The sequence below is a fragment of the Chiloscyllium punctatum genome, chromosome 2 (genome assembly GCF_047496795.1).
Source record: "Chiloscyllium punctatum isolate Juve2018m chromosome 2, sChiPun1.3, whole genome shotgun sequence".
NCBI classification, from domain to species: Eukaryota; Metazoa; Chordata; class Chondrichthyes; order Orectolobiformes; family Hemiscylliidae; genus Chiloscyllium; species Chiloscyllium punctatum.
The window spans coordinates 127,770,130-127,784,986 of NC_092740.1; the positions used below are offsets into that span (position 1 = coordinate 127,770,130).

A 14,857-nucleotide genomic window follows, 5' to 3' on the forward strand; every position below is an offset into this window, starting at 1 on the left:
ACCCATTCTCCCGCCTTCTCCCTGTAACTCTTGATCTCCTTACTAATCAAGAACCTATCCATCTCTGCCTCAGATACACTGGAGACTTAGCCTCCACAGTCTCCTGAAATAATGAGTTCCACAAAATAATCACCCTCTAGTTGAAGAAATTCATCCTCATCTCAGTTCTAAAGGGTCATTCCTTCACTCAGAGGCTCTGCTCTTGAATTACAGACGAGTAGAAACATCTTCTCCACATCCACTCTATGCAGGGCTCTCAGTATTCTAAGTTTTAATCAGATTCCTCTCATCCTTCTAAAGCCCATTGAGTACAGACCCAGAATCCCCAACCGCTCTCGATATGACAAGCCCTTCATCCGCGGGATCATTCTTGTAAACCTCCTCTCTACCCTCTCCAATGCCAGCACAACCTTCCTTAGACACAGGAACTGCCCATAATATTCTAAATGCCGTCTGACCAGAGGCTTATACAACCTTAGCAGTGTATCTCTGCTGTTGTACATCCTTTTGAAATGAAAGCTAACATTAAATTTGCCTTCTTAACTGCCAACTGAACCTGCATGTTAACTTTACTGGGAACAAAGAAGAGGAATTAGTAGAAGCCTTTTGTCTGGGAACATTAGTACCTTAAAATAGGTTCAGGGGCTATAAGAGGCTTCCTTCCAATATTTCTGTGACCTGAATTAGACCTAGCCCTCACTTCACAGCTCACCTCTTCACAGCTTACCTCAGAGATGTGGTCTAATCAATAAAACAAAATAGACCTAACTCCACAAATAAAATATAGAGGAGAGACTACATAACAGTACAATCCCTACCTTATAAAATTCGTAAACAATGTGTTAATGATTGAGAATTTAATGAAGTCAACCTGACAACAAATAATCTATGAACTATGATACAATATATAAATTTCATTTCTATTCTATAAATCAAGGAGGCCTGTGCTTTGCAACTCAGCGTTTAAATAGTGATATGCTCATTATTATGCATTATTATTGGTTTATACTTTATTTTTATGTTAATGATTGCCTATAACTACGTTATGAATTATGCCTACTCCTTTTATTTGTATCATCATTACAATTCAGTTCCTTGCACCAATGATCCATCTATCCAACTTTTGGTCCAAATCTATCACCACCTGACAATGGCTCACTATAAGACATAGAAGTAAGGGCTTCCAAGTCTCAAAATTGTTTAGATAATGCTATCATTGTCTCTTGGAGTATTACTGAATGAAGTCCTCAAATGAAAAGAAAGAACCTGGACTTATTTGGCCCCTTTTACATCCTCAGGACACCCCAGTGTTTTCACCAATGAAGCATGGTACCTCTTGAAATATAGTTATTTTTGTAATGTAAGAATGGCAGCCAATTTTCACATCACAAGATCCCATAAGCAGCAATGAGAGCACAACTAAATAACCTATTTCTACTCGTGGTGAGTGAGGGATAAATATTGGCCAGCATACTGGGAACAATTCTCCTGCTCTTCTTTGAATAGAGTCATGAGACTTTTCACATCCAACTGAGAAAGAGGGCTGCCAAGGCCACAGTTCCAACATACACTGATGACAGTGCAACACTCTCCCACTGCTGCATGGAACTGTCAGCGTAGATTTTGTGTTCAACACTCTGGAGTGGGACTCAAACCGATGACCTCCTAACTCAGACAGGCGAAACTGAGGACTGCAGATGCTGGAGATTAGAGTCAAGATTAGAGTGGTGCTGGAAAAGCACAGCAGGTCAAGCAGCATCTGAGGAGCAGGAAAATTGACATTTCGGGCAGGAGCTCTTCATCACGAAGGGCTTCATCCTGATGAAGGGCTCCTGCCCGAATTGTCGATTCTCCTGCTCCTCGGAGGCTGCCTGACTTGCTGTGCTTTTCCAGCACCACCCTAATCTTGACTCCTAGCTCAGACATCAGAGTATAACAGATTTTCATTGGGATTATGTCAGGTTGAGTGAGGCAATACTGGACTGCTGGTATCGAACCTAAAGAGGAGCAGTGTCAGACATTTTGGGGAATGGGAATGCAAATATAAATATAAAGAGTCAGTAGTCTTACTGTCTGTGGTCGTCGGCCAACAAATATCTGGAGATATTGTAAAGCAGCAGCTACAACGCACACTGTGGTGGTCAAAGCATTCAACACACATATGGCAAACAGCAAGTCCTGAAAACGAAAAAGGAAATGTTACCATGCAATGTTAAACCAAGAACCATGGCTGACATTCTGTAAATACTTACATATTAATGCAAGATGATCAAACAAGACCCAACTGAGAATTCAGCAGAAACTTCTTTAACCAGAGACTACTGAGAAGGTGGAACTTGCTACCATAGTGAGTCATTGATGTGATTGATATGGGATAATAGGGGAAGCTTGAGGGAGAAGTGAACATATGGTCATGCTGATCGAGTGAGATGAAATAGGGTGGGAAGTGGTTGGCATGGAGCAAAAACACTGACACAGTCCAATTTGTTCCAAGTCTGTGCTATAGACTCTAGATAACTTGATGCACTTGAACCCAAGGTTTATTCCTGTAACTGAGTGACTTAATATGAAGCATAATCTGATGAACCATGCAAACTGTCAAACAGGCTGGTTGCTCAGTGATCCAGAACTGCTAACAAACCTCCAAAATGTTATAAAACATAGTGCTTTTCAGGGCATGTGTGTCATTTTCCACAATGACAAACAAAATCACTTAAACTTTATCTGAGTTAGAGCAGAATGCTGTGAAATGAAACCGGGTTGTTAAAGGTAACAAACATGCGTGCTAATTTCTAGTCAATTGGAACGTGCAGAGTAACTGGTAAAAAGACGTCTTTTCCAACTGTTAGAGACAGGTGTCAAACCCAGTGAAGGCATGTCCTATTCATAACTCCAAATATGGACTGTATTCCTGCGGAAACCACTTCAACTGCCTCTCAATTCTTAAAATGGATATGTACAAGCAGTCAAGATGTCTGTCAAAGTGTCAGGTAACACTTATAATTTCAAAACAGAACAATACAAGCTTCTGGAAAGTTCCCAACTGACTCAAGTTAAGTGGATGTCTTTGAATGGACATGGTTAGACAAAATTCACACCTGCCACTGTTTGAGGTTTACTCAAAACAGAGGATCAGTGGACTTCTCGATCTTAGGTTTCCAGTATTGAGATTTAATAAAAGAGATCTGATGAGACCATGCGTTAAGTGTAAAGGACCAACATCCATCTCTTATCCTTCAATGATGTCTTTGGACTTCCAAACCATTTTGGTTCGCAAATTGGTCATGTGACTACAATTGGCTGGAAATAACATTTACTCACCCATGGGCTCAGAAAAGACCCGAGCAGTCTGCAGACGACATCAAAGAAACAGAAGCTGTAGCAAAATACTGTGCTATTTTTTCCATATTGTGTGCTAGTGTTATTACGGTTTAAATTAACCACATGCAAGAACACAAACATCTATCAGTGCAAAAAAAAATTACTGGTTAGGGATGGAGAGGGAAAGGAATTAAGAGTTTCAGTTCATCTCCCTTACCCTGATCTTTCATCCAATTAGATCCTGACTGATATGTACCCTAACCCCATCTTGATGCCTGGATTCTATACCTCTCAATGTTAATGTTCAAAATACATGGGAACGGTAGACAAATTTATATGTGAAAGTCCTAAAGTCTCCTGGGAACAATCAATCATGGGGAGCAACAGTGGAAGAAAAGTCACTTCTCTAAGTAGAGATGACAGAATTGGATCTTCCTCCAATCAGATAATGTCCCTCTCTCACATATGCCACTGGGACAGAAGCAGCCTGTGTGATTAGGGTTAGGGGGAAGGTGAGTGGTGGCAGTGAACAAGGATGTCCAGACCAAAGGAGAGACGACCAGAGCCCTTGGTGAGGGAGACAGGAGACGAGGTTGGTGCCCAAGCAGTGAGGGTATTTGGAGAGGAGGGGAGCAATGCTGGAAGGGTAGGAGGGAAGTTTGCGGAGGTAGACGTGTGGCTGGAAAGGTGGGGGGGTGGTGGTGTTGGAAGAGACTACAAATTGGGATGGGGGGTCAACAGAGTGGAGGGTCAAAGGTTGGCAAAGGGGGAAGAAAGTCTTAAAAGGGGAAAAGGTAGCTACCAAAGTGAGAGAGCAGTTTTCAACTTTTCAATAATGGGATATTAAGCTAAACTTGAAATCCTAAAGGTCATGAATTCCTTGGGGTGAAAATGTAGTGGATGCTATTGTAATAAACACTGTCAACTGGAAATTTTTATTCCTGAACAGTTTTATTTCATAAAGATTTGCATTTATGTGTTGTCAGATCTCAGTGCATCTTGCATACTATGACAACACAAAAGCTGTCTTAGAGGCAAACATGTAACCTCTAAGCACTGACCTCACTAGTCCATGGAAAACGTGTTTAGAGCAATGCTTTTTTGAGCAGTGATGTGTGTCAATGATTTAGTTTTTTAATTATTCACTTTTGCTTGCTGTCTTGTGCCAATTTAAATCTTGTGCTGCCTCATATTAATGTTTTCCTTATGCATTGAGTCTTTAAAGTTGAACAGACTGATGTTGATTGTTTCGGATGTCAATGAATAATTTTAATTCTGTTCCTGTCTGAGTCCAAATGCCACATATACCAACACAAATACAGAAGGAACAGCTACAAACTGAGTGGGCCGTCGAATAAAGGAGTTCATGCCAATGGAAAAGTAACTCCTGAAAACATGAAAAGTAGCCTTTGAGAAAGTCTCAAGGGGAACCCTTGAATAGAAATATTTTGACCCTCAGGTTAACAACGGTTTTCGCCAGTCTCAATGACTTTGTAAGGGAGAGAGAAAGTTCCAGATTTCCACTGCCCCTTGTTTGAAGAAGTGCTTCCTGGCATCACTGCTGAACAATCTCTCTCTAATTTTAAGTTATTTTCTCTTGTTCTGAACTCCATCCCCCATGACAGCAAACAGTCCCTGTTAACCCAACTTACACTGAAGGTGTTTGCGAGGGCTGAGCGGCTTCCACAGGCTGTGGCCTTTGGCTCGGTATCATCTATCGGATAATTTCTTTCACAATGACTAGTTAACATTCAGTGAGAGTTACACAAAGAAACCCTGACTTGAGGATCTCAAACCTGTACAGAATTCAAACGTACTTTGTGTTTTGAAGCACTTCCTTCTTGTGCCTGGACTGGCAGAATGAATACTGTTCCTGAGACTCTTGGTTTACTTAATTGGTCAGGATTTACCCAGAATCTTGGCCTAGCTTTCCAAAGACATTTTGCAGTTTCTCAGCGGGTTCCTCATTATGTCTGAACTGTACCTTGAGCACAAGTCGCACAGTGTCACAGGAGACCGATAGAACCGGGTACAATATTAGTATCTCCTTCTTGTCACTGCATTTCACTGCCTGGTTGTCTTCACAGCAGAAACAACTGTTGCCCTCAACAACCTTGACCTTTAAGAGGAAACAGGAAATGTTATTAGAAGGGTCAGTAAGAGTAGCACTGGGCAGCCACACAAATTAGGTAAAAACAATAACTGCAGATGCTGAAAACCAAATACTGGATTAGTGGTGCTGGAAGAGCACAGCAGTTTAGGCAGCATCCAAGGAGCAGCGAAATCGACATTTCGGGCAAGATGAAGGGCTTTTGCCCGAAACGTCGATTTCGCTGCTCCTTGGATGCTGCCTGAACTGCTGTGCTCTTCCAGCACCACTAATCCAGCCACACAAATTATACAGTCTGATACATTCATTTGTTAACTGGGAACTCAAACCAAATATACATATTGCTGGCTAGTATTATCTTAGAATATATACAGAGATGGTTGCTTCATGGGTAGGGACATTAATGGAGAGCCTGTCTTGCCATTCATGGATGTGAAAGCTCCTTTGGCCCAATTTGTTTTGAAGAACAGGATAGCTCTGCCACCTAGTTAGAAGGCTGTGGCGTGGGTCCCACTCATGAGAGCACATAAATGTGGACTGACACTCTCAGTTCATTTGAGAGGGAATGCTGCATGTTTGGCAATACCACCTTTCAGATCTGACATTAAATTGAAACCCCATTTGCCCATGAGAGGCACAAGATCTCATGATTCTGTTTTTCAGAGAGCCAGACATTTCTCCCTTGATGTTCTGGGACCAATAATTTTCCCTTAAGCAACATCAGTCAGTATCAAATTCTGCTTGTAGACATCTTCTTTGTGTAAATTGTCTGCTTCATTTCCCACATTACAACAGCAGCATATGTACAGGATTGGCTGAAAAGTGCTTTGAGATGTCCAGTGATTGCGAACAGTGCTATGGAAATGGAAATCTTCCTCTTTTAGTCAACAACTGATTATTACTCAATAGATTCTATAGAAGCTTAGATATCATGTTTCAACTATACAAACGCTTGTTTAAACCACACCACTGTTCAGATCTGGGCATCACATTATGGGAAGTTGGTACTGGTGCTAGCAGCCATACCATGGAGATTTGCCAGATTTATATCTGGACTCTTAAAAGATACATTACAAGGAAAAATGATACAAGCTCAGTTTCTAGATGATCAAGGGGTGAATTGATTACAGTTTTCCCAAAATATTCAGGGTGTTTATCACATGGATAAAGAGAAACTATTCTTCACTGCTTGAGAGTCTCTGACTGCCAGTGACACAGGAGTAAATCACCTCCTCACCCAGAGAGGAATGGAATACAAGGTTTTAAGATGACACTGCAGCAATACTATACACTGCTGCAACGATAATTAGATTAGATTAGATTACTTACAGTGCAGAAACAGGCCCTTCGGCCCAACAAGTCCACACTGACCCTCCGAAGAGAAACCCACCCAGACCCATTCCCCTACATTTATCCCTTCACCTAACACTACGGACAATTTAGCATGGCCAATTCACCTAACCTGCACATCTTTGGACTGTGGGAGGAAACCGGAGCACCCGGAGGAAACCCACACAGACACGGGGAGAATGTGCAAACTCCAGGCAGACAGTTGCCCGAGGCGGGAACTGAACCTGGGTCTCTGGCACTGTGAGGCAGCAGTGCTAACCACTGTGCCACCGTGCTGCCTATAATCACAGCTGCTAATCATTTATTATATTTTGGCTATATTAACAGCCATTTTACGCTTGATAAAGAGTTTCTGCTTCTATGTTTCAATCATCCCTAAAGTGTTTGGGTTCAAAAATATACAGTAATACATGGCTGAATGGGTAACACTCTTGCTTCTGAGCCAAAAGATGTGGGTCTATACTCCACTCAGGAGACTTGACCACAAACATGGGGCTGACACCAGTGCAGCACTGTGTCAGTACCTCACTGAGGGTGTGTTGCGCTGTTGGAGGGTCAGTACTAGGGGAGTGCTGCACCAATGAAGGCTCAGTATTGACAGAGTGCTGCACTGTTGGAAGAACTGTACTGAGGAAGAACTGCACTGAGGAAGAACTGCATGATCAGAAAGTCAGTACTGAGGGAACTCTGCACTGTTGGATGCTCACCACTGCAGGAGAGCTTCATTATCTGAGAAACAGTATTGCTGGAAGGGCAGTGTTAAGGGAGTGCTGCACTATCAGCGGGTTGGTACTGATGGAGCCCTGCATTGTCAGAATCAGAACACAACTCCAGAGAGTGGTCCCAGGGAGAACACAGTCTCAAGGAGAACAAGATCTCAGAGAGTGATGCAGAGAGAACACAATCACAGCGAGAACACTATCCCAGACAGAGATCCTGGAGAGAACACGATCCCAGTCAGTAATCTGGGAGGCAACATGATAATAGACAGTGATCGTAGCGAGCATATCATGTCAAAGAGTGATCCCAGCAAGAACACAATCCCAGACAGTGATCTGAGAGAACATGTGAGGTGTTATATTTTGGCAAGGCAAACCAGGGCAGGACTTACACAGTTAGTGGTGGGGTCCTATGGAGTGTTGCCAAACAAAGAGACCTAGGGGTGCAGGTATATAGTTGCTTGAAAATGGCATTGCAGGTAGACAGGGTGATGAAGGAGGCATTTGGCATGTTTGCCTTCATTAGTCAGAACACTGTATACAGGAAGTGGGACATCATATTGCAGCTGTACAGGACATTGGTGAGGCCACGTTTGGAATGCTACATACAATTCTGGTCACCCTTCTGTAGGAAGGATGTTGTTAAACTTGAAAAGGTTGAGAAATGAATTAAAGCATGTTGCCAGGACTGGAGAGTTTGAGTTATAAGTAGAGGGTGAACAGGCAGGGCTTTTTTGCCTTGGACGGTTGAATGCTGAGGCATGACCGTACAGAGGTTTGCAACATCATGAGGGGCATGGGAAGGGTGAATAGTCAAGGCCTTTTTCCAAGGGTGGGGGAGTCCAAAAGTAGACGGCATTAGTTCAAGGTGAGAGGAGAAAGATTTAAACGAGACCTGAGGGATACTTTTTCACACAGAGTATGGTGCTTATATGGAACGAACTGCCAGAGGAAGTGGTGGAGGCTGGTACAATTACAACATGTAAGAGGCATCTGAATGGGTAAATGAATAGGAAGGGCTTAGAGGGATATGGGCTGGGTACTGGCAGGTGGGACTAGGTCAGATTGGGCTTGGTGCAACGAGTTGGACCAAAGGGTCTGTTTCCTTGCTGTATAACACTGTGACTCTATGACTGAGATAGTGTTGCACTATTGGACAGTTGGTGCTGAGGGAACACTGCATTGGTGCAGGGTCAGTACTGTGGGAATGCTTTACTGCTGGATATTTGATTCTGTTGGAGTGCTGTATTGTCAGCATCAAACTGTGGAAGTGCTGCCCTGACAGGATATTGCTGAGGGAACACTGTATGTCAGATGGCTAGCAGTGACAGAGTACTGCACTGCCAGAGGTTTCGTGCTGAGGGAACACTGCACTGTTAGTGAGTCAGTACGGAGAAGGGCTGCATTGACGAAAGGGCAGTGCTGGGAGAGTGTTGTACCATTGAACAGTTGGTTCTGAAAGAATTTTGCATGATCAGAAATGTTACAATCTAGATAAGACATTAAACCAGGGCCCTGTCTGCTCTAGCAGTGGTGGATTTAAAGCGTCTCATGGCGGTTTTCAAAGAATTGATTGGTGCTTCCCCCAGCTGTTCTGGCCACTATTTATCACTCGACTGACATCATTAAAAGCAACAAATGCTGACCTTGCCAAACCTGCCCAAACGGTCTTGCTGTTTGTGGGAGCTTGCTGTGTGCTGATTGGCTGCTGTCCTTCCTCTGTTACAACTATGACCCCACTTCATAACTATTTCATTGACTGTGAAGTGCTTTCAGAACGTCCCGATGTCATGAAAGGCACTAAGACTATCCTTTAACTTATTTAAATCAGGGGTCACAAGTTGTGCCATTCTGCAGACTCCTAGGAGAGTCGGCCCTAGATGCCCTGATTTGCCCGATGTATGTATGACCACGCATGTACCTGCTGAACTATGTCCAGCACCATGTAGAAAGAACTGTGAAGCAACACACGAGAACAGGACAAAAACATTTCTCTTTCATTTAAAGTGAGTTTATTTTTCTCCAGCATTTCAACGTTCCCTGTTTCAATTCATTGACAGAACATAAAGCACCACTGCAATGCACTGCATTGTTTGCAATGTCTGGCGCTTGTTTTTATTTAAGTAGTGTCTGCCTCACCGCACTCACTCACTGACTGACCGAGCCGACGTCACTCCGTGAAGGGATTGGGCTCGTCTTTGATGCCTAGACAAAGCAGCCAACCTTGTGCCACTGCCCGTCGCGGATTCGGCGAATGGACTGAATCTCTGGCTTGCGGCCGCCCCACTGGTTCCAGTGCCTGTAGTCATTCTTCTCGAACACGTACTGGTAGCCACGGTAGCCCGGGTACTGATAGCCCACCCAGGTTCCGCAGACCACGCTGGCGCTGCCAACTCGGTTGGTGAAACCGTAGGAGTACAGGCTGGGCACGTCGTTGTCGACGATCTCCATCTTGCGGCCCTTGAACTCTGCCATCTCGTACAGGCAGATCTTGTGCTGCTCCGAGTCCACCAGGACGGGCCTGAAGGACATGATGTACTCGCTCCTGTGGCTGTTGGACCATGAGTCCCAGCGAGGATACTCACCCCTCTCCAGGACAAACATCTCCCCGCAGAATCGGGCCTGCTCATAGAACACCCAGGGCCCGCAGTCAATGCGAATCGAGCCCACACGCTCGAAGCCACTGTCGCACAAATTCATGCACTCGCCGGAGAATTCCTTACAGCGGCCCTGGAAGTTCTCCTGCTCAAAGATGCACACCCTGTAGTTGCTCACCGACCCTTCGAGGGGCCTGGGCTGCAGCTCCTTGCGCTCGGACTTGGGGGTGGTACGACTCGCCTTCTCCGACATGGCTGCTCCAGCTCAATTCTCCTCCAAGGCCCCGTCTGGTGATCAGTGGCTGGCCGGTTGCCTCTTTTATACTCTGCTCTGAGCCGAGTGCGGGGATTACCCAGACACAGAGCAAATGCAGAGTCGACAGATCCGAGAGAATGAAAACCCCTGTCATCAGGAGGGAGCGCACGTGACACAGAAAGAGAAGAAAGGAAAACAGAATGAGAGAACGAGAGTCAGCAAAACTCAACTCACAGCGCAGAATTCTGGGAATAGTACTGAGGGGACAGGCCACACTACAAGCATCTCTAATGGTTATACCTGCACAGATCTAACTATCCACTGTCATCACCACAGTGCAGACTTGTTATTATTTCCAGACAATCTGATACTCCTTAAGAAAAATATTTGCATTTCCACAGCACCTCGCACTGCTTCAGGACTTCCCAAAGTGCCTTACAACCCAATGGAGTACGTCTTGTAATCATTATTGTAGCATAGTAAATTCCTTTAATTGATGTTGTATGGGCTAGACACCGGTCAGAACACCAAGGGAAACTCCCAGTTCTTGTTCAAACCTGTGCCACATGATCCCTTGTTTTCATTCAAGGGTATCCGCACCGTCTCAATCCGAGCGTGCAGTGCATGTGTTGTACTGTACCTGCAATAATCAGGCTGGGTGCTGCATTGCACTCCCTGGAGGAGCTGTACACCCAAAACCCTCTGATTCAAAGGTAGGAGCGCTACCCACTGATCCATTCTTTTCAGCTGGTGCTATCAGACCAGTGCCAAAAATCACCTAATCGTTATGGTGCAGAAGGAGGCTATTTGGCCCATCATATGTGCACCAATGCAATGCCATAGCACCCTTTGACACTATGTCTTCAATCGTATTGATTGATTACAAAAAGAAATACCATTTTCAGCTTCTGGATAGTAGTGCTGCGGTAATGTCACAAGACCAGTGATCAAGAGAGTTGAATTAATAATCGAGTGATGAAAGTTCAAATCCCACCACAGCAGCTGTGGGAATTTTGATGCAATGAAATAACAAGTAAAATTTTCATCTTGTTGGTTATAATTACAAAACCATTCGATTGTTTTAAAAACCCATCTAGTTGTCTACTGCCTGTCAGTGGAGGAGATCTGCTACACTTTTACTAGGTTGAAAATCTGGATGCAGCAATGTGGTTCACTCTTAAACAACAAGCCAATCACTTGTAAATGGGTCCTCATCATCAGTTTCTCAAGGGCAATGATGATGGGAAATATATGCTGATTTTGCCAGTGGCACTCGTGTTCCAAGAATGATTTCGTTTTGAAAATCAAATTTATCATTTGCTCATATGCTTTGAATTAAGCAACAGATAAAATGCAACGATTTCTGTTTAGTGTTTTTAAGAATGACCATTTCACTGTGATTGTAGTCAGTGTATTAAACAAGTGGAAGCTACCATTCCTGCCACCTGTGGGTGAGCAGCAGGTTTGCAGGATGCAGATATGTATTTCGCTCCAAGGTAAAAATTAAAAAGAATAGAGGGTGGGGACCTCCAGGAGGCTAGGAGATCTTACAACCCTCAAAGCAATGAAAAAAGGATTGAGAATCATAGAATCCCTCTGGTGTGGAAGCAGGCCATTCAGCCCATCAGGTCCACATCGACTCTGCGAAGAACATCTCACCCAGACCCACCCACTACCCCATCCCCGCAATTCCCATGGCCAACCCACCAATCCCTGGACACTACGGGCAATTTAGCATGGCCAATCTGCCTAGCCTGCACATCTTTTGACTGTGGGAGGAAACTGGAGCACCCAGAGGAAACCCACTTAGACACGAGGAGAATGTGCAAACTCCACACAGAGAGTTGACGGAGGCTGGAATCGAACTGTGAGACAGCAGTGTCAACCGTTGGGCCACTGTGCCACCTGCTGTAATGTCTTTCCCAACTTCAAGGCACCCCAACTTTCCAGCCAAACAAGTACTTTCAAAGCATAATCCCTATTACTGTGAGCACCAATGTGGGCATAGATATTAACCAGATAATTTGTTTTTTTATTTAGTAAAGTTAGTTTCGAGATAAACACTAGCCATGCTAATGGGAGGAGCTTTCCATTTTTCAGTATAGGAGATAAAACTGGAGTCGATTCTTTTTAGACATTCAAAGCTTTTATTTACAGATAGAAACATGACAGGCAGACATCTACAAACCCAATGATCCCGTTTTAATCTGCTCCAATTTACAGGAGCACAGTGAATCCACAGTTAATGCTCATCACCTGAGCACAGTTCAAGAATTAACAGTCTCTTGTTCAAAACAGCGGCACTGGGATTTGTACCTACTGAATGGCTCCTTACTCTCCAATAGGTTTCCTGACGTTGGGGCCATTTCTAGTGTGCAAGGCCAAGCAGCTTAGTTCATCACAGCCAGCATTAGAGGGAACAGCCTAAGAAGTGGTGGTACTTACACAGTGCTGATCATTTCTGGGGTACATTGAAGAATCGTTTCACAAGGTAACATTCCACACTGCCAGAGACACTATCACATCAACTCATCTACTCTACAAAATGCTGCAATGTGAGTGTCAGCTTTGAGAGATATTGTCTAATACATTATGTATGTTATCTATTGGGTTTAATGCACGGTGCTAATACACAGCACAGGAGAAGCAGCATACAGTACTAAGCTCATCATGTCTGTGCCACCTAGTTAGCACGAATACATAAAAAGAGGAGAGTGCTTGCAAGGTTATGGAGAAAGAGCAGGGGAAATGGGGTTAATTAGATTAGATTAGATTAGATCCCCGACAGTGTGGAAACAGGCCCTTCAGCCCAATCAGTCCACACTGACCCTCCAAAAAGTAACCCACCCAGACTCATTCCCCTCTGACTAATGCACCTGATGCTATGAGCAATTTAGCATGGCCAATTCACCCTAACCTGCACATCTTTGGATTGGAGGAGGAAACCAGAGCACCTGGAGGAAACCCACGCAGACACTGGGAGAATATGCAAATTCCACACAGACAGTAACCCGAGGCTGGAATTGAACCCAGGTCCCTGGTGCTGTGAGGCTGCAGTGCTAACCACTGAGCCACCGTGTTAATACAATAGCCTTTTTGAAAAGGCTGGTGTAAACACAATAAGTCAAATGGGCCTTTCTATTTGTTGTACAATTCGCTTAATTACTTTCTGGTAAATCAAACTGCTCTCGCTGAGTAAAGAAACCTGCAGCAATTAACCTACAACTGCTAAATGGTATAGTGGAGGTCACTAAAGATCAATCACATAAGGTCCACTGACTGCGAGTATCTGCCACAAGAACAGCTACAAATACACGGTGGGCACAGAAATGGCGGGTTGCAGCAGTGTCTGCTATGGAGTTCCCGTCAAGTGCTAGCAGTGTGAAGCACTTTTACTTTCGGATAGTCTAACTGGTGCATCTTTGATTCTTGTCCTGAAAACATAGTTGCATCTTTTGCTTAAATAACCAAACCACTACACCCCATTCTCATTGCCCTAGGGACACAGCAATCTTCAAACCTCAAAGCGGATCACAAAATGGTGGAAAGTCTGGGAAGCACTGCTCAAGAGACTCAGCACCATTCAGGACAAAACGGCCTGGCACCACATCAACCATCACTCCCCTCCACCACTATCACACTCTGGTAACAGTTTGCATCATCCACAGGATGCACTGCAGCATCTCAGCAAGGCTCCCCAACAGTATCCTCTACACCAGCTACCTCGAACATCTAGAAGGACAAGAGCTACAGATACATGGGAACACCACCACCTCCAAGGTTTCTTCCAAGTCACTCACCATCCTGACTTGAACCTGCATCACCACTCCTTTATTGTCGCTGAATCAAAATTTTGGAACTCCTTCCCTAATAGCATGGAGGGTATTCCTACAACACATGGACTACAGCAGTTCAAGTGGGCGGCACGGTGGCACAGTGGTTAGCACTGCTGCCTAACAGCGCCGGAGACCCGGGTTCAATTCCCGCCTCAGGCGACTGACTGTGTGGAGTTTGCACATTCTCCCCGTGTCTGCGTGGGTTTCCTCCGGGTACTCCGGTTTCCTCCCACAGTCCAAAGATGTGCAGGTCAGGTGAATTGGCTATGCTAAATTGCCCATAGTGTTAGGTAAGGTGTAGATATAGATGTAGGGGTATGGGTGGGTTACGCTTCGGCGGGGCGGTGTGGACTTGTTGGGCCGAAGGGCCTGTTTCCACACTGTAAGTAATCTAATCTAATTAAGGCACCACCTTCTGCAAGGCAATTGAGAAAGGACACTAAATGCTAGCTCAGCAAGTGATGCCCACTCTCTGTGACTGAGTATATAAAAAAAGAACTTGCTCTCCCAACTGTAATGAACAATCCTTTGTCAAGTGAGCTAACGTAGTCTCTACCCAGGACCGTTTAATAACATGAATTGGGAATCAGTGTCAGAATTTGAACATTGAACAGTACAGCACAGTACAGGCCCTTTGGCTCCTGGTGTTGTGCTGACCTTTTACCCTA

The 14,857-nt window shown here is 44.5% G+C and overlaps 1 protein-coding gene and 1 pseudogene across 3 annotated transcripts in view; both read right to left on the reverse strand.

Moving 5' to 3' along the window:
• fam189a2 (family with sequence similarity 189 member A2) overlaps window positions 1–14,857 on the reverse strand; it is a 131,483-nt gene that overhangs the window by 30,545 nt on the left and 86,081 nt on the right. For all 3 annotated transcript variants that reach the window (XM_072588491.1, XM_072588473.1, XM_072588482.1), the window contains 2 exons: window positions 5,306–5,440; window positions 2,071–2,178 (listed from right to left, as the gene is read on the reverse strand). In XM_072588491.1, the coding sequence (XP_072444592.1) occupies window positions 2,071–2,178; window positions 5,306–5,440 (243 nt within the window). The remainder of the gene's footprint in view (window positions 1–2,070; window positions 2,179–5,305; window positions 5,441–14,857) is intronic.
• LOC140489219 (beta-crystallin B1 pseudogene) lies at window positions 9,490–10,404 on the reverse strand (annotated as a pseudogene).